Source organism: Molossus molossus, unplaced genomic scaffold, assembly GCF_014108415.1.
Source record: "Molossus molossus isolate mMolMol1 unplaced genomic scaffold, mMolMol1.p scaffold_m16_p_13, whole genome shotgun sequence".
In the NCBI taxonomy this organism is placed as follows: domain Eukaryota; kingdom Metazoa; phylum Chordata; class Mammalia; order Chiroptera; family Molossidae; genus Molossus; species Molossus molossus.
Genome location: NW_023425348.1, coordinates 3,498,377 through 3,519,364, shown reverse-complemented (window position 1 = coordinate 3,519,364; position 20,988 = coordinate 3,498,377). Strand labels below are relative to the sequence as shown.

At 38.7% G+C, this 20,988-nt stretch overlaps 1 protein-coding gene across 1 annotated transcript in view; it reads right to left on the bottom strand.

Annotated features, from left to right (window-relative positions):
• PDGFD (platelet derived growth factor D) overlaps positions 1 to 19,530 on the bottom strand; it is a 279,190-nt gene extending 259,660 nt beyond the window's left edge. The window contains exon 1 of the mRNA XM_036260183.1: positions 19,209 to 19,530. Within this exon, the coding sequence (XP_036116076.1) occupies positions 19,209 to 19,332 (124 nt within the window). The 5' untranslated portion in view covers positions 19,333 to 19,530. The remainder of the gene's footprint in view (positions 1 to 19,208) is intronic.
• Between the last annotated feature and the right edge of the window lie 1,458 nt (positions 19,531 to 20,988).

The window sequence follows — 20,988 nt, the reverse complement described above, 5'->3', positions numbered from 1 at the left end:
CTGGGGAAATTTGCTGAGTGGCCTCAGTCCAAGCACTGGTACCAAGTTTTAACCTGTATTAATCTGGTGAAAATAATTTTCTCCTACCTGGTAACTCACTAAGAACCTACCTCATGCAACTTGAGTACTGCCAGAAACTGTTTCAGTGATTGAGCCTAATAGGCATCAGGCAGATGGAGGCAAGCAGAGGTGGACCTTGGGGTGTGTTAGGACTTTTGCTGACCTGCCCTCAGGCCCAGTGCTGGTAAAAGCAGGCCTCGGGGCACAGCTTGATCCTTCAGGCCCAGCAGAAGGAGCCACACACTGTGGATCACTTGTAGTTCCAACAGGTTGCCCAGGTCCAGTAACAGGCAGTGTCTGACATTGGCCTGCACCAGAGTCCCTCCAAAATGTCCCAGAACCAACACACAAGTGGCCAGCACAGATCACATCAGTGCAGGATCCAATAAGCTTCTCAAGTAGCAAATCCAAAGGAGATCTCAGCTGGGATCAAGCCCTGTAAGGTGAATTCCACTTCATGTAGTTAGCAACTGCAAAGTAGTTTGCACACCATGGTCAAGGTTTAGCCTTACAATCAGCCCGCTTGAGTGTCAATCCCATGCAAGAAATGGCCAATAGCAATCAAGACTCAATTATAACAAGAGGGCCTAGTAACCCACATGAGGAACAATCCTGGAGCACCCAGCTCAGGCAATAAAGTGCACTGTACCACTGGAACCCACAGGAAAATTACTACATAAGGCCACCTCACCAAGACTGAGAGTCAGAGCAAATCTATTTAATGCATAGAAACGAACCCAAAGAGGCAGGCAAAATGGGAGACAAAGAAACACACCCCAAATTAAAAAACAGGCAAAATCTTCAGAAAAAGAGCTAAATGAAATGGAGGCAAGCAATTTATCAGATATAGTTGAAAGTAATGGTTATAAGGATGCTCAATGGCATGAGAAAGGACATGGAAACCATAAAATAAAACCAGTCAGAAATGAAGAATACAATATTTGAAATTAAATACACTGGAAGGACTAAACAGTAGGTTGGATGAAGCACAGGATCGAATCATAAATTTGGAAAACAAGGTAGATTAAAAAAGAAAACACCCAATCAGAGCAGCAAAAAGAAAAAAAGAAAGAAAAAATGAAGATAGTTTGAGGGAACATCTGCATCATAGGGGTACTAGAAGAGAATAGAAGGAGCAAGGAATTCAGAATTTAGTTAAAGAAATAATGACTATAAACTTCTCTAACCTAGTGAATAAAAAAGACACACAAGTCCAGGAAGCACAGAAAGTCCCAAAGAGGTCCAAAGAGGCCCACACTAAGACATATCATAATTAAAATGGTAATGGTTAAAAACAAAGAGAGAATCTTAAAAGTGGCAAGAGAAAGTTACTTAGATGGAAGCTCCCATAAGACTGTAAGCTGATTTCTCAACAGAAATATTTCAGGCCAGAAGAGGTTGGTGTGAAATATTCAAAGTGATGTAAAGTAAGGACCTACAACCAAGATTACTTTATACAGCCATACTATCATTTAAAATTGAAGGAGAAATAAAGAGCTTCCCAGACACGAGAAAGCTAAATGAGTTACCTTCAAATTAGTATTACAAGAAATGTTAAAGGGCCTTCATGAAGAAGAAGAAGAAGAAGAAGAAGAAGAAGAAGAAGAAGAAGAAGAAGAAGAAGAAGAAGGAGAAGGAGGAGGAGGAGGAGGAGGAGGAGGAGGAGGAGGAGGAGGAGGAGGAGGAGGAGGAGGAGGGGAAGAAGAAGAAGAAGAAGAGGAAGAAAGCAACAATAACAATAACAGAACAGAGTTAAAGTAATGAGATGGCAATAAATAGGTACCTATCATTCATCACTTTAAATGTAAATGGCTTAAATGCTTCAATTGATAGACATAGGGTAGCTGAATGGACAAGAAAACAAGACCCGTATATATGGTCTCTACAGGGGACCCAACTCAGAACAAAGAAATACACAAACTAAAAGTAAATGTATGGAAAAAGATATTTCATGCAAATGGAAAGGAAAAAAAACCTGGAGTAGTAATGCTTATGTCTGACAAAATAGACTTTAAAACAAAGGCTATGTAAGAGACAAAGAAGGATACTACATAATGATAAAAGGAACAACCCAACAGGATGAGGTAAACTTTGTCAACATTTATGCACCCAACATAGGAGCACCTAAATAAGTTAAACAAATCTTGATAGACATAAATGGAGAGATTGACAGTGATACAGTCATAGAAGGGGATTTTAATATCCGACTGACATCAATAAATATATCTTCCAGACAGAATAACAAGGAAATAGTAGTCTTAAATAACACAACAAATCAGATGGATTTAATTGATATCATCAGAGCATTTCACCCCAAAGCAGCAGAATATACATTCTTTTCAAGTGCACATAAAACATTTTCTTGGATACCTCACATGTTAGGCCACAAGACAGGTCTCAATGAATTTAGGAAAAATGAAATCATATCAAGTGTCTTCTCTGACTGTAATGGTATGAAACTAGAAATCAATCACAAGAAGAAAACAAGAACATATAAACACATGGAAGCTAAATAACATGTTAGTAAGCAATGAATGGATTAACAATGAGATCAATGGAGAAATCAAAAGATACCTTAAAACAAATGAAAATAAAAACATAACAACCCCAAATCTATGGGACACAGCAAAAGCAACCCTAAGAGAGAAATTCATAGCATTACAGGCCTACATCAAGAAACAAGAACAACCTCAAATAAACAATTTAACTTTACACTTAAAGGAACTACAAAAAGAACAACAAGCAAAGACCAAAGAGAATAGCAGGAGTGAAATAATGAAGATCAGAGCAGAAATAAATGAAATAGTCTTAAAACAACAATACAAAAAACAAACAAACAAAAACAATAGAACCAAAAGTTGATTCTTTGAAAAGATACACAAGATTGACAAACTTTTAACTAGCCTCATCAAGAAAAAAAAGAGAGAAGACCCAACTACATAAAAATAGAAATGAAAGAGAAGTAACAACTTATACTAAATAAATACAAAGGATTGTAAGAATATATTATGAACAACTCTAAGCCAACAAATTGGAAAATCTGGACAAAATAGATAAATCCCTAGAAATATGCAATCTTCCAAAAGTGAAACAAGAAGAATCAGAAAATCTGAATAAATCAGTTACAACTAATGAAATGGAAGCAGTAATAAAAAAAAATTCCCAACAAAAAAATGTCCTAGACTAGATGGCTTCATAGGTAAATTTTACCAAATATTCAAAGAATTAACACCTGTCCTCCTCAAAACATTCCAAAAAATTCAAGAGGAGGAAAGACTCCCACGCTCATTTTGCGAGTCAAGCATTATCCTAATTCCAGGACCAGATAAGGACACTACAAAGAAAGAAAATTATAAGCCAATATCTATGGTGAACATAGATGCTAAAATTTTCAACAAAATATTAGCAAATTGAATCCAACAATACATTCAAAAGATTATACACCACGATCCAGTGGGCTTTATTCCAGGGATGCAAATTTGGCACATTATCCGCAAATCAATAACTGTGACACACAACATAAACAAAATTAAGGTGAAAAATAACAACAACATGATCATATCAATAGATACCAAAAAAAGCATTTGATAAAACCAGCACTCATTTATGATAAAAACTCTCTGGAAAGTGGGAATAGAGGGAACATTCCTCAACATAATAAAGGCCACATATGACAAACCCACAGCCAACATCATACTCAATGGAAAAAAATGAAAGTCTTTTCCTTAAAATCAGGAACAAGACTTAGATGTCCACTTTCTCCACTCTCATTCAACATAGTACTGGATGACCTAGCCACACAATCAGACAAGAAGAAAAAACTAAAAGCATCCAAATTTGAAAAAAAGAAGTAAAAGTAAAATTGTCATTATTTGCAGATGACATGATATTGTATATAAAGAACCCTAAAGATTCCACCAAAAAACTACTAGAACTGATAAATTAATTCATTAAAGTAGTATGATAAAAAATAAACATCCAAAATCAATTTCATCTTTATACACCAATAATGAACTATCAAAAAGGGAAACTAAGAAAACAATTCCATTCACAATTACATCAAAAATTAATAAAATACTTAGGAATAAATTTTTTTAATTAATTAATTAATTTATTTTTGTTACAGATGTTTCTCCATTTTCCCCCACTGATACTCCCCACCCCCTCTCTCCCCGCCCTGTTGCCAGCTTTGTTGTATATGTCCATTGTTCATGCATACATGCATATAAGTTCTGTGGTTTATCTCTCCCCCTACCCTGTCCTATGGGGATTGTCAGTCTGTACTCCACTTCCACATCTCTGAAACTACCCCATTTCTCAGACTATTATGTTCATTATATTCCACAAATAAGTGAGATCATGTGATATTTGTCATTCTCTGCTTGGCTTGTTTTGCTTAGGATAATACTCTCCAGGTCCCCCCATGTCGTCTCAAAGGATAAGAGATCTTTCTTTCTTACAACTGCATAATACTCCATTGTGTATATGTACCAAAGCTTCTTTATCCATTTGTCTACTGATGGACAGTTGGGTTGTTTCCAGATCTCAGATATTGTAAATAGTACTGCTATGAACATGGGGGTGCATATATTCTTTCTGATTGGTGTTTCAGGCTTCTTACGGTATATTCCTAGAAGTGGGATCACTGGGTCACATGGAAGTTCAATTTTTAAGTTTTTGAGGTAACACCATATTGTTTTCCATAGTGGCTGTACCAGTCTGCATTCCCACCAGTAGTGTACTAGAGTCCCCTTTTCTCCACAACCCCGCCAACACTTGCTGTTGGATGATTTGTTGATGGCGGCCATTCTGTCAAGTGTGAGGTGATACCTCATTGTTGTTTTAATTTGCATCTCTCTGATGATTAGTGATGATGAGCATTTCTTCATATGTCTCTTAGACACTTGTATGTCCTGTTTGGAGAGGGGTCTATTTAGTTCCTCTGCCCACTTTTCAATTGGGTCCTTTGTCTTCCTTTTGTTGAGCTGTATGAGCGCTCTATAAATATTGGAAATTAACCCCTTATCTGATGTATCATTGGAAATTCTGCTCTCCCATAGAGTGGGTTGCCTTTCCATTTTGGTGGTTGTTTATTTTGCTGTGCAGAAGCTTTGGAGTTTGATGTAGTCCTATGTGTTCATTTTCTCCTTTGTTTCTGTTGCCTTAGGTGATGTATCAGTGAAAATTCTGCTGCGTATGATGTCTGAAATTTTGTTGCCTACATTTTCTTCTTAGGAATAAATTTAACCACGGATATAAGAGACCTCTTTTTAGAAAATTATGACACCGAAGAAAGAAATTGAAGAAGATACAAATAAGTGAAAGCATATACTGTGTTTATGGACACAAAGAATTAACATCATTAAAATGTCCATACTACCCAAAGTGATCTATAGATTCAATGTATTTCACAAAACTTAATTAAATATTTTAAAAATTTATATGGAACCACAGAAGATCCTCAATAGCCACAGTAATCTTGAGAAAGAAGTACAAAGTCAGAGGGATCACTTTACCTGATATCAAATTATACTATAAGACACAGTAATCAAAACAGCATGGTACTTGCATAAAAACAGGCATATAGATCAATGGAACAGAATAAAGGACCCAGAAATAAACCTACGCCTTTATGGTCACTTAATATTTGACCAAGGAGGCAAAACATACAATGGGGTAAAGATGGTCTATTCAATAAATGGTGTTGGGAAAATTGGACAGACACGTGCAAAATAATAAAACCAGACCCCTTCTTAAACTATATTAAAAAATAAACTAAAAATGGATTAAAGACTTAAATGTTAAACTCAAAACCATAAAAATCCTAAATAAAAACATAGGCAACAAAATCTTGCAAAATTCTTGTAGCAATATTTTTTCTGAAATATCATATGAGGCAAGATACACAAATGGGACTACATCAAACTAGACAGTTTTTGTACAGCAAAGAAAACCAACAAAATAAAAATATAACCCACTGAATGAGAAAATATAGTCGTCAATGATATATCTAATAAGGGGTTAATATCCAGAAGTTGCAAAGAACTTACACAGTTCAACACCAAAAAACCAAATAATCTGATTAAAATGAGCAAAGTGCAGACACTTTTCCAAAGAGGACATCCAGATGGCCAATAGACACATGAAAACATGCTCAATGTCACTAATCATCAGAGAAATGCAAATTAAAATCACAATGAGATATCACCTCACACTTGCCAGAGTAGCTACCATCAATAAGTCAACAAACAACAAGTGTTGGCGAGGAAGTGGGGAAAAGGGAACCCTCATGCATTGTTGGTGGGAATGCAGATTGGTTCAGCCACTGTGGAAAACAGTATGGTGTTAACTCAAAAAAAAAAAAAAATGGAACTGCCTTACGACCTAGCAATTCCACTTCTGGGAATATACACAGAGAAACCTGAAACAGTGATTAGAAAGAATATATGCACTATGTTCATTTCAGTGTTATTTACAATAGCTAAGATCTAGAAACAGCCCAAGTGTCCATCAGTAGATAAGTGGATAAAACGGTGGTACATATACACAATGGAATACTACTTGGCCATATAAAAGAAGGAAATCTTTCCCTTTGTGACAGTATTTAGGGACCTGGAAAGCATTATGCTACGTGAAATAAGCCAGTTAGAGAAACACAAGTATCATATGATCCCACTCATATGTGGAATCTAATGAACAAAAATTTTTAAATGAAAAGAAAAACCATACTAGGTAACATAATGGCAGGTCCGAGGTGGTGCACCTGCCCTATAATTATTCATGTACATATTTATCCTTTTAGTCAAAGTATCAGTTTAACAGAGTAGAGACGGCCCTGGCCGGTTTGGCTCAGTGGTTAGAGCGTCAGCCTGCGGTCCAGAGAGACCCGGGTTCGGTTCCCGCTAAGGGCACATACCTCGGTTGCAGTTTGTCCCCGGACCTGGTTGGGTCTTGTGGGTGGCAACCACTCGATGTGTCCCTTTCACGTCGATGTTTCTCTCTCTCTTCCTCTCTTTCCCTTCCACTCTATCTGAACAAAATATCGAAAAAATGTCCTCGGTGAGGAAAAAAAAAAGAGTAGAGACAGTGCCTTAGGCTTAACTGCTTCTGCCTCAGTGCTTCATACAGAGCTTTGCAGTCAGTACTCAATACAAATGTATTGAACAAATGAGCAGTGATTACGTTTATTGCAGTTGGGTTTGGTGAAAAATACACTGAATTTTAGTGAACTAAAGGACTGAATCAATACAACAGAAAGCCACAGAGGCTCTTCCAGGGCTATCTAAATAATCTCCCCTTCTCTATACTTAAACTAAATTCCAAATAGCTCTCATTCCATTCTCTTTTAAAAAAAAAAAAAATTATTGATTGATTTTAGGGGGGGGGGTGAGAAAGATTAACATTGATTTGTTATTCCACTTTCCTCTTATTTATGCATTCTTTAATTGCTTCTCTTTATTTATTTATTTTTGTTGTTGTTCAAAGTATTACTTCTCTCACCTCCCTCCCCCCCCTTTGGTTGCTTCTTATATGTGCCCTGACAAGGGACTGAACCTGCAACTTTGGCAAATAGGGAAGGCACTCTAAGCAACTGAGATACCTAGCCCAGGGCTTATATTGCCTGTCTTTTTAAAAAGTGATACTGTCTAAAAATCCTTTATTTCCATGTTTAGCAACTTCATCATTGACTTTCTTGGTTTTATAGGAATGTTCCATTCAATAGCAACTCCCTTGTTTACTCCCAGTATAATGACATATAGTGTGAACATGTTCTCTTTGTATGAATAAATCTTTAAACAGAATGGAGATGAATTCATCTTCCCTTAGCCTTCTAGAGTTAATCATCGAGATTCAACCTTAAGAATTATTTCCTGACCCTTACTTTATTTACTTCTTTCTTTTGAACTTTTATTAAGTAGTAGAAACTTCACATAAAAGTTCTCAATTACTAATACTGGAAAGGAAAGGTATACTAAAATGGATTCATCCTAATCAGAGCATATGTGGGGCTTATTTGGGGAAGGTAGGGTGGGAAAAGACAGTGGAAAATTCTCCACAGCTCATTGATATAAGTCCAAAATTAACTGCAACATGTCATGCTTATGCCTAGGCAGCATGTAAAAGTATGTGTGATTTTTGGCACTCTTAACAAAGTCTTTTGGAAATATAACCAACTGTCTCCACCAAGGCACTGTTTATAACAGCTAGTAAAGCACTTTGCTTTGTTATGAGTACTCAAGAAATATCAGCTATTATCATACACACCCACAATCAGAAATATCAGTTACATTAAAGACATGATAGTTGATTATTCCATGTTTACTCTGCACATATTTTATGCAAATACGCCCTTCTCTCTTGCCCCTGCCTCCAGAGTTCTACCCATGAACATTGCACAAGTTCCTAGAGAGTTGTGTCCACAGGTTACTTTTCTATTTCCATGACCTCCCCTTATCTGCTCTTCCTCTTCTAGTCCCTATCCTATTCAGTGATATAAATAGTCACCAGACAATTAACAGAAACCTAACAGTCACCCCTGACTGAAAGTTTAAACATCCCTTTCCCCATTCATTTACAATCTGATAGTGAGAAGGCTAATAATCAGTTATTTTTAAAAAGACAGTGATTGGCTGATTTCCTGATTCTTCAAACCTCATGGAGCTACTTCTACATGCCAGGCAATGAAATGGACAATGAGGATGCTGGACTGTATTGAGTACAGAGACTGCTTACATTAACAGATGTTGGATAGGTAAATAAATATTATAGACTTTATGATGGAAAAGTGGAAAAAATAAAGGAGTAGTCAATTCTAAATGGGGAGGGCTGGGAGTCAGGAAAAACTACATAGAGTGGTGCATTCCTTCTAAAATGTAACATCTGGTTAGTACACACACTCAACAGTTCATTCAAAAACAATTCTGTGTCTGGAAGAATAACAACTGAAAAAATATTACTGTTTAAGATGCACCACTGGATGCATATCCTGATATTTTAAAAACTGGTATTATTTTAAAAAATTAAAAGCAATAGAAAACTCATTATTTTACTCCAAGGCCTACTGAATTGAAGAGCTTAGCTTAAATACCAGTGGGATCACCCACTGTAGACCTCAAGTAGTGAAGTAAAAAGACAGGTGCACAGTTCAGTGAGGAGGCAGAAGCCAGACACGGAGATTTGCAGCACATTGCAAGTGAGCGGCAGTTGACCCTCTGGAAAAAACGAAGATCCTCCAGTGACTATCAGGGACAAAGTGGAAAGATAAGGCTAAGGTCAGAGCCTAAAAAAGGTACCAGTATTTATAGGGTAGACAGGAAGATGAAGACCCAGCCAAGGAGAGAAGAAAGAAATCAATAAAAGAATAAATGATGATGGAGAAAAATCTATGTGTGTTCAATGTCATTTTCTATTGTTATAAATATCATTCTATTATTTTAGCTATTATAAGTTATATATGTATTTATACATATCTACCTGAAAATATTACAGTTGTAGAACTTGACAGGTTATACTATGACATTATTTATTAACTTTGAATGCCCTTTCCTTTTATATTCACAAGATCCTCCATACATTCTAAGAGATTTCACTATCCATAATGGTTACAGGGACAGAACAAACTATAAAAAACACTTTTTAAGGCCTTCTCTAATTTTGCTACACCAAAGAATCTAAAATAAGTACTCAGTTAGTTCTGGTTTTATTTCTATTACCATTTAAAACATGTCATTTAGGAGTAGCTAAGGCACAAAAGGGGCAGTGTCGAGCCAAGGGAAGAGAACATTTTAAGAAAAGACTTTCTGATCACAAAGGTGGCTGCAAATTATAGTGGCCTCAGCCAGTGCAACCCACCGGGGCAGCGAAGATGACTGAATTGCAAAGGACAAAGGAGAGAGGAAGTGGACAGTGAGCTGCAGTGAGACTGAAAAGTTAATATGATGATAAAATGAAGAGAAAGAGTAAAACATCTTGTATATGCTGTGGAGGATGCAAAGAAAAAAGCATATGAGTTCTTTTCAAAGCCTGTGAGAGGATGGGGCCAATAGGAAGGGACAGTTTAAAGGCCGGAGTAGCAGTAAACTCTGTGGGTTCAGGTCTCGGGGTTGAGGGAATCAGAAAGAGGTACAGAGTCGAGAAATCAAGAGCACACCACCCACATACTGGACTGACTCTGATCCTGTGATGAATATTAATGCGAAATACCAGATTCACACTGTGGATGTTATTGTTGGTTAGCAACTATATCATTTGTCAAAGCATAAGCTGTGTTCAACTAAACCAGTTAGGAGATAAAGAAAGGTATAGATATAGACTCGATCTATCTAATCTATCTATTATCTTTCTATCTATCTATCATCTATCTATCTATCTATCTATCTATCTATCTACCTACCTACCTACCTACCTACCTACCTACCTATCTAACTATCTAAACTGTTATTGCATAAACTGGTGTTAATTCAAGTTATTTCATTCCATAACTATGTAGTTGCTCTTATTTTCTAGCCAAAGAGCTAGATTTTGCATTTATCCCTGTTGAATTTCATTAGGATAAGCCTATTATTTCAACCTAAGAACATGTGGATTCTCTAATTTGCCAAACAGCAAACTACAGTCTGCAGGCACACTGCCTATTTTTGTAAATAACGTTTTATTGGAACACAGCCACACCCATTCATTTATGTAATTTCTATGGCTGCCTTCAGGTTACAATGGCACAGATGAGTACTTGCAACACAGAACTTAACGGCCTAAAAAGCCTAAAATATTTGCTATTTGGCCCTTTACAGAAAAAGTGAGCCAAACTTGGCATGTAATCCAACCTATTAAGTATTCTTTCCAGTTAAAATATGCACGTTCAGAAGATGTGTTTTCCATGTCTTCATTCAAGTTATTAAATATTCTAATCCTAATAGGATCTAATCCAAAATACTGATAGAAATCCCTGCTCACCTCTCTCTTGACTAACACAAATCTGTCAGTTACCACTAAAAGAATGATAACAACAATTTATTATCATCCAGGTTACAATTGTTCTTTTTCACAAGGCAGTCAAAATGAACACTGTAAATTTTCTGGTTGAAATCCATATATGCTTAAGCTAAAACCGATTTATGATCCTGGTAAACCTATCAAATATACAGTCTAAACTTGCCTGTATGACTCAAGGACATCATTAAAAATATCAGCAATTTTACTGGGCTGGAACATAATGAATGTTTCCCTGGTGACATAGGGAAATAGGTTGTGTCTTAGTCCATTTGGGCGGCTAAAACTAAACACCATAGATCGAGTGGCTCATAAATAGCAGAATGCATTTCTTACAGTTCTACAGTCCAAGACCCAGGCGCCAGTAGATTCAGTGCCTTTCACTGCATCCTCAAGGGGCGGAAGGAGGGAGGGATCTCTCTGGAGTCTCTTTTACAAGGGTACTAATCCCCTTCATGAGGACTCTGCCTCCTAAGCTAATCAATTCCCCAAAATTCCACTATCTAACATCATCACATTAGAGGTCATAAATTCCAAGGTAAGAATTTAGGGGGCAACACAAACATTCAGTTCATTGCAGACTGGAACATTTTTCACAGTATTCAATAAGAAGCCTAAGACAGCTGTGCTTAGGTCTTAAGAATGCTTTCCAAAGCCTGAAAATATAAGAGGAGGCAGCAAAACTACTACTAGCTGTCACTTCTCAACGCTAATAGTGTGATAACTTGAACCAGTCGTGTTCTCTGACCTAACAGCAAGCTCCCATTCTGCAGTGGACGTGGAAACCACGTAAGCAAGTGGGGCGGAATTACATGGAAAGTAAAGGCAAATCGTCTCTTAATGTCCAGCACATGAACTTTATGAACTCATTTTTATACTTTGTGACACTAATTTTGGCTTTTAAGGGAATTTGTTGCATATTTATTAGTTCATTTAGATGTGTTTTACATAGCTGAGGTTGCCAAATAACTAAACTCTATAAAAGTAGGCTGTTGCTGCCCGGCTGGTGTGGCTTAGTGGTTTAGCATCGACCCATGCACCAGGAGGTCCCCTGTTCAATGCCTGGTCAGGGCACATGCCCAGGTTGTGGGCTCGATCCCCAGTAGGGGGCATGCAGGAAGTAGCCAATTGATGTTTCTATTTCTCTCTCCATCTCCCTTCCTCTCTCTCTAAAAATCAACAAAAACTTTTTTTTTTAATTAGGCTGTTGCTATATTGCTGATTGAATGTTTCAGTGAAATACAAAACTTGTCAGCAGCAGCTTCTTGCAATTGGGTCTGAAATGACTTGTCCAAAATGAACACATCGCATTCAACCCGTGTTCATAGCTCACACCAGCAACGGTCACTAAGCTCCCAGTCCAAAAAGGCATGCTGAATTCCCAGTCTCAGAAATCATGAATCCTAATACACAAGCTTTCAATCCTGTTTGGCTCACTTTTACAGGCAAAGTACTATACCCAAAACTATGTCTTCATAAATACTCGATTATACAAAAAAGTGCTCAAATGAAAAACGCAATATCCGAGAAAAGATCACTCCTCACAATGAAAGCAGTTCATGTGCTATGGTCCTTCCACAGACCTCTCTGTCTCCTGGTTATACAGAAACCACTGATTTGCACACGGCAAAAACACAAGAAAACACTCTATTCATCGGTCAATATTAGAGTTAATAAATAGGTGTCTGCATATCAAGGTGAAGAGCAGATAAAAGACATATTTTTATATGCATCATCAATGCTTATAAGAAACAAGATTTGCTTCATTCCTGTTCTGAAAAAAATCTTGGAAGAAAATATTTCCTGTCGATGCACTTGTACACTCTAGTGTCTCCTGGGCTTCTCCCTTTATTTATGACTTATATTTGGTCCTGAAATACTGTGTGGGGAGGCAGAGCATTTCTGCTGCAGCATTTGTCTTGGATTCTTTCTATTTTGCTGTTATATATTATCCCCTTGTAGTTTTTTTATTGAAATGGTTCTTCTGTCAAAGAGTTCATGTACAAATGCTCCCTTTTAAATTGCATTAATTCTGAAGTGTAGAAATTTGAAATAACTTAAAATGTTGTCAAGCACCAGCCAGGTTACTTTCATGATTTACATTACCCTAATGAGACCTCAGATGCAGTAAACAATTTCTAGTATCTGGGGTGCTGAGTTTCAGAGGAGTAGCGAGGGCGGGGGACCTCAATGATGTCGCGAGGCACTGGGCACCTAATATCTGGAGACTTTGGACAGGGAAAGTTAGGCATTTCCTCCACTAGTATATTAAAAACCAATTCTGTTTCCTTGTCTCGCAGGCAGTAGAGGTGCAGAAAGACTGGTCTTGATCACAGCACGGGCCTGGCTGACTTCTCAGAAACACTACAGCACTCAGCATTCAAACACAGAACAGGCCACATTTTCCCCTAAATTAAACCTCTCTGTGGCTTTCCATTGTCCTCAGCTGACTGCCAAACTCCTTAACATTGCTTCCCAGGCCTTTCGCTCCTGAGCACCCCTCTCCTATTCCTTATCTCCAAATCTTGGCAAAAGCTATTCTCTGCACCAGAAAACTCAACCCTCCTTCCTCAGTGCCGCCAACTTCTTAACTCCTGCTCATTCTTCATTCCCAGTTTCGACATCACTTCCTCCAGGAAGCCTCCTCCAATCCCTTAATCTACATTAGGTCCTCCTTGTGAATTCCAATACTGCTTGTGCATTTCTTTTATTAAAGCGCCTATCACACTGCACAGTGGTTTCATGGATTTTAAACCTGTGAAATACATTTTCCCCCCCCAAACAAAAATCTTGGAATGAATTCACATAGGTGAAACAGTAATGTGGAGATACATGGGATTGTTCTGTTGAGGGAGGGGTAGAGAACCTGAAGCTATACATGTTCAGCCTCCCCGACATGCCTGTGCTGGCCTCGAAGGTACTTCTTGAGAATACGGGGACTCTCCAGAATACTGCTGAACACAACCACAGCACACTGGAACTAAGTACTTATCTTTCTATATTGCTCACTAGACCATAGGCTCCAAGAAGGCAGGAACCATGTCTGTTTCATTCATAATGTGCTTGATAACTGAGCATCTGGCCCAGAAATGGGCTGATATGAGATGCAGTAAGTAATTGTTGAATAAATGAATAATAGTTCCAGCAGGGTCAGCAGCAGAGCTCAGCATAAAGAACTCTTTGTCCTTTCATCTTTAGACAGTCTGGATCAAGTAAAGATTGACCCAAAAAGAGGTCACTTTAGAAGAGATCAAGTAGAACAAAGGGTAGCTCGTCTCTTCTCCAAAGCCATCTTGATCTTTTGCAAAGACCACTGCATCACAGAAATGACATGGCAGAGAAGAATTAGAAACATCCTATACCTGGTGTGCTTAAAAAAATGTTTCTATTTTAATACAAGGGAGAATTTTATTAAGGTGTTCAGGAAGTGCCTTTTTATGCTAATCAGATTATTTCAGCAAAGAATGTTCAAAAGTTCCAGAAAGAAAATGATTTGCATTTCGACTCAGCTCTCCAGGATGGTGATATAACTGTGCACATCTTTCCAGACTTTCAGAATGATGGGATTATCCGAGATCAGTTATGCCCAAGAGTCTCCTGTGAGACCATGCTTATGGCTGGTCATTAGATATCAGTAACTCTTGGGGACATTGCTCCATTGTTTGACCCTGTTGTTCTGAAACAATAAAGTTTTGCTTTCATTCACTGAAAGGGAAAATGCTATAGACAAAGATCACTGTCATTTAATAAACACAACATGGTCATTACCATAACTAACAATGTAGTGGCCTCTTATATAGATACCTGGCTGAACCAGCCTTTTTAAAAGAACCTCTATTAAGCAATGGAATCTGTGGTGGCAAGTCAAAGCTATGTTGCAATTAAAATATGTAATCACTACTATTCTCTATAAGATTATGAGGCTTTAATACTCTTTGAGTTGAACAGAAATATGAACACAGAAGAATATATGATTTAGACACTAATCTGTCTCTTAACTTTCAAATACTTCAATTTGTTTACATGGTCCTCTATTTTATTACCTTCCTGTAAGTTCAGATCCTTGCACCAAAATCAATGTGCTGTCTTCAACGAGGATAATAGAAATCCACATTATGCAAGAAACAAGCTTGAGTGCTTAAAAATCTAAGACCACAATTACTAAAATTGCAGGCCTATCACTAGATAATGATAATGGAATAGATGATTCAAGTACTGGAATATTAAACAACCCAACAAAACTAAATTCAGAATCACTCACCACAAACACCTGTACTTTCTGAAAGCAACAATAGGTCAAGAAAGTGAAGAGTGATTCTGTATTCTTAACACCCCATGCAGGAAGTTCCATCTAGTTTGATTTAAAAATAAGTAAGTAATGCTGTAATGCTGTCAGTTAATTGCTACCTTTATACTTCTTGATCCACACTCTGAGCAATACCAGTTCTGGCCAGTTATTATTACAAAAACACCAAGCACAGAGGCACTAAAATTAGAATATGTGGATGCTTTTGCCAAATGAAGATCCTTCTCTGTGCCAAGAGGTGAATCAGGAAGGGATACCAAAATTAAATTTGAAAAATAATAATATATGTGATATAAGGAAGTATAAATACTCAGTTAAGTACTGCAAATCATTGTAACCCTTCTTGGTTGTAGAATCTAGTTTCCTCTTGGATACTGTCCTCCATTCAGTCACCTTTAGCCATTCTGCAGGTGCTGGGAAGAGTTCTCCAGATATTCGTTTTAGGACGATAATACAGTTGACTCTTAAACACCTTGGGTTTGAACTACACAGGTCCGTTTATACATAGATTGTTTTTCAATAAATACTATAAATTTATTTTCTGTTCCTTATAATTTTTAATAGCATCTTTTCTGTAGCTTTCTTTACTGTAATCATATAGTACATAATACATATAACACAAACTATGTGTTAATTGATTGTTTATGTTATCAGTAAGGCTTCAAGTCCACAGTAGGCAATTAGCAGCTAAGGCTTTGGGGAGTGAAAAGTTATATTTGGATTTTCATTTGATGGAGGGTCAACAATCCTAACCCCAAAGTTGTTCAAGGGTTAACTGTATAATTTAATGAAGAGTTCTGGAAGGACAGGAGAGAGTAGCAGATCAGCCTGCTACACTGGACAGAATAAAATATATTATTTGTCAACCTTTACACTTTATTTCTGTATATTTCTTAACTACTGCAGTTATCTGGAGCTATTAAGTACAGGTAGATAAAAAACAAGTTGTTTTTTTAAAAATCAGGTTGGACAGGATCCAACATGCCTCATGACCAGTACAGGATACCTGCCCTCTTTGTTCCTTTATTAACCCTGACATTAGGTAGCAGCTAACAGGGTCAGCAGGGAGATATGGATGGCAATCAAGTGTAATGATAGTTCTATCATTAGGTAATGGTTTCTAAAACCCCTATTCAAGGGTCACATCTAATTTTTTGGTTGTGATTTCTTACCTTTTGTAATCTGCGGGCCAGATCTCCTAGAGATCCTCAATTAGTGTTTGGAAACTTTTACCTGGTATATTTTCCCTTTATTACATTCCATGTCCCTACTCTTCCCAAGCTTATACCCTCTTAATCTGATAGTCAAAAGATCAAGAATACTGTCTTCTTTAATAAGGCACTAGGAAACTTTGGGACAGCAAGTTGGAAATGTCTGGAATCAGAACAAGGGTTTAATTTGATAAGTTATTACTTTCTTTCATCAGCTGAACTGTTGCCATGAAGATTTTCCAGACAATGTCTAGACTCTTTCAAAGACCCTTTATTCTACTCTCTCCCCAAAATGCTATGACATTATTGTCAATGACCACTTAAGGAGCTTTGTTAGATTTTTTTTTTCTGATCACATCCCCTCCTTATGAAATAGTAACACTACAGATAGACTGTTATGTGTTTATGTGTACTGGCCCTTTAGAGCACCACAAACCATTGTAATAGCAAAGACTTTTTCACCTCCTAAGATCCAGTTTTGACCCTTTGGGGTAATATTGTTTTTGAGAAGGTATGCTCTATAACACTTAAGAGTAAGCTGCCTTTTGAAAACTCCCCAAACTAACCATACATTATGAGAATTAAAATGTTTTCACTCCGCATGTGGCAATTTTCTTTTAATCTAAATACCTTTTCCCCTTTCCTAGTCTTGTTTATAGAATGAGATTGACAGTGAGGAAAGTACTGAACAATCTAACTAATCGGGGTGTGTGTGTGTGTGTGTGTGTGTGTGTGTGTGTGTTATTGGAGTAATGGCAAAACAGCTTTAGCTAAAATATAAAGGAATAAATCCAGGGTAGTTTTCAAAATTCTGATAAGACAAATCATTTGTCATATAGACTAGATAGATGTACAGAGTTTCCACACAGAACAATATAATAAGATTATTCTTTTTCCAAAAAAAAAAAAAGAGCTGCATGACTTGGTTTTAGCCAGAATCTTGGTTTAATGGGCAATGGTTACATATTTTCACATTCTGTCCTTGACTTCTTGTAACCGATACTGGGAGGCCAAGGATTACAAAATTATGGCTATGAAGTCATGCAAATTAGAAATGCATCTTACTCCCTGCAGCTGAGAGGGCATAAAAAGTGCAAACATCGACAAATCTAAACACTCAGCTAGAAGACTTCTTGATGGAAATATTAATGAGAAAAACAAAACTATAAAAGATTGTTCTTAAGCCTAAACCTTTTTTAAAAAAAAGTTTAACAAGAAAATTGTGTGCTTTAACTAAGTTGGAAAGTTATCAAAAAGGCACTGATAGCACATTTTACATAAAACAATGTAATGAAGTAATTCTATAAATATAGGGGACTCTTCCCGCCAGGAGTTGACTCTCTGGCTTCCCTGTATCCTCCACACACATACATCATTTCAGAGAATTTGAATATACTGAAATCTGCAGTCTTCTTGTCATCAGAAAATAGAATAAAGATTTTTTGTTTGTTTCAAAGTTCTAAAGCCTTTTGGTGAAGTCCAAGCTAAGTACATACTAAGAGAGAAGCTGATAGGATGGCTAATAAGAATTTTCCGGAGAGTAGTCAGCTGTTCCCAGCTCAAACAGTGAAGACATTATCATTAGCTTGGGATCTCCTTAGATGTGTCCGAACTTTATGCAAGCAGAGGAAGAAAAAGATATTATTGATCATGGAAAAAACAAAAACCTATGGCTCACTTCAGGTAGATGGCTGAAACAGCTGTAAAATCCTGGCAACATCAGCTGTAGTTGAGAATTGAGAAATAAATCAACTTCAGATCTTGGCGGAGGCCCAGAAAATAAATAAACTCAATTAAAGTATCTGGGACCCAAGGACCCAGGTGTCCTCCGGAGTAAAAGAAAACAAACAGATCTGCTTGAGACCTTGCTTAGGATCGCTGTTGAAAGAGCTTTGCTTTTTGCAAAGAGTTGAAAAGCCTTCTGTGCAAGGAAACAAATAGCAGAAACCTGGTTCTCCTGTGGTACACATGGAACCCCCACACCCTGAGTTTCTGAGCCACTTTGAATCCCAGTGGGTAAGTCACTCTGGGGACATAATGGGCACCCAACCATCTTCTCAAAATAAAATATATATATATATATATATATATATATATATATATATATATATATATAATGGTGTCGCTGTCCCAGATGTGACTGAGAGATTGAAATGCACATTCCCTCTTCCTCTACTAAAAAAGTAAAATATATCGCCCAGAGAAAGTCACTCTTGAGTCCCTCCATCTATTATAAATGCCCCATCTATCTGAGTTTCAAGTTCAAAAGGTTAAGAGCTTGACCGATGGGCGGCGCAGCCTGCAACTTTCTGCAGCGACCTGGTTCTGGTATCAGTGACTACTGGACACCAAATTGACTTCTCTGGAGGGTAGGGACATGAGCCACCTCACCCATTTGATCTCTTCTGGCAAGCATCCCACACCTCTCAGTCCTATTCCGGAAAAGGGGGGTCTCTGAGGCAGGAACCCCCCATTCTGCTCCACCACAATGCCTTCACCAGGATTCACATGAAAGGTTGAGAAAGAGAGGGAGAGAGGAAGAGAGCGGGAGTGGGAGGGGGGAGCGGCAGAAAACGCTCAATAACAACAAAAAAAGTGATGTTTTTAAAAAAAAATCAAAAAGTAAAATCTGAGCCTCTTACCATCTCGCCTGATGTTGGCGTTGCGCAAAGCTTTGATGGATGCGCTCTGCGGAGCTGCAGAAGCGTCCCGATAGCTGCAAAAGTTTGCGCAGACTAGAGTGTAGACGAGGATGAGCCGGTGCATTGGGATCAGCGACCCAGGGTCAGCGTCGCTCCAAGAAAAATCCGGGACAGGCTCCCGGGACGGCCGCCGCGCCGCGCTCTCCGCCGCTGCCCCGCTGGCCCGGGCTGCTCTAGTCGCCGAGCTGTCCCCAAACTTCCTGCATGCTGAACTTTCCGAGCGCCTGTGGGTGCCGCACTTCCTTGTGGTGCTGAGCTGATAAATGCGTCGGACAAACAACAGGTTGACGTTTGTTCGCCCCCTCCGGCGGCCGGCAGCTGCAACACAGGCTGCAGGGGGCGGGCGGCGCGCGTCCCGGCGGCGAGCAGAGCAGAGGCGGCCTCCGCCCCCGAGGCTGCGGCCCCAGAGCTGCGCGCACTCGGGCTCCCAGCAGCGTTCCAGCAGCCCAGCGCCCCAGGCCTGGCCAAAACCCGCTTGGCAACTGAGCATGCCCAGTTTGAAAGAAGGCCAGGACTCTTCCCCCCACCCCGGGCTTAACCCTGGACATTAGATCAGACTGGGAGCGGACAACAAGGTAGCCGGAGGAAGTGGGAGAAGGTAGAATCCTAGTACTTCTCCAGAGGTGACTGGCTCATTCCCCTACAAGACTTAGCTCATGCCTTGGTGAGAGTGGGGCTTGGAGAGGGGGCTGGCGTTGGAAGTGTTTAATTGGTAATAAGTCTTAACTACTACTTAGTCAAGATTTCACTCCTTGAGAAGGTGGGAAAATGCAAATGCAGAGTAGCTCTGTTCTGTGCTTCCTTTTGAGCTTCAGTGGGTATGACCTTAGCTGAGTCGAGGTTAATTTCTCAAGGGCAACAGCAGTCCGTCCTTCCGTCCTTCCTAGCTTGCCGGGCTCTAGTAGTCATGAACCCATGTGGTGAGTGTGCAATAAATGATCAAGGCTGCTTTTACATGCCCTATCCCCACCCCCTGCACAGTGGAAGAGGCTAGAGATCAGGGTGGGGTTGAGGAGGGTACAGCCTGGCCAGGTGAGGCTCCTAGAGAACATTGGGTTCTTTGCCTTTATGGGCCCTAGGAAGAGGCCCTGAACATCCAGGCCTATGAGCCGCCCTACTCTGAGCATCTGGCAACTCTGAAGGCAACTCTGAAGTCAGGAGGAACTGTCTCTGGATTCGGGGAACTTCTACATCGTGCGTCTGTCTCCCGCTTAGGGAGACTGTTTGCAACAAGAGTGGATCTAGACTCCCACTGCTCATTGACTTGGTCACCTTGAGGAAGTCATTGGATCTCTTGAACCTCAGTTTTTTAACTTATAAAAGGAGAGTAGTCATTAGTTTGTATGGTTGTGGTGAGAATTATATGAAATAATTTTAGTGTATTGTTTTATTTGTAGCTGAATCCAAGTACACATTTACATACTTTCTCAGCTGCTCACCCCTGAGATCTAGAAAAGACATTTTCCATTCTCTTTCAGGCCTTCTAGCTTCTGAAAGTCTGGGGTATGAAAAGTAAGTGACATCCACATATAGAGAGCTGGAAGTGGCCCAGAAGGTTAAAAAGTTCAGGGAAAGACAGACTTGACAATTACACCATCCAGTGCTTACTAGGTACATGTGTTCTTTCTACATACTCAAAGATTAATGTGGTTCATCTCTTGTTATTTTTGTCTAAAACAGTATTTTACTAGCTGCAGTTTTGTGGGTTGTGAAATCAACT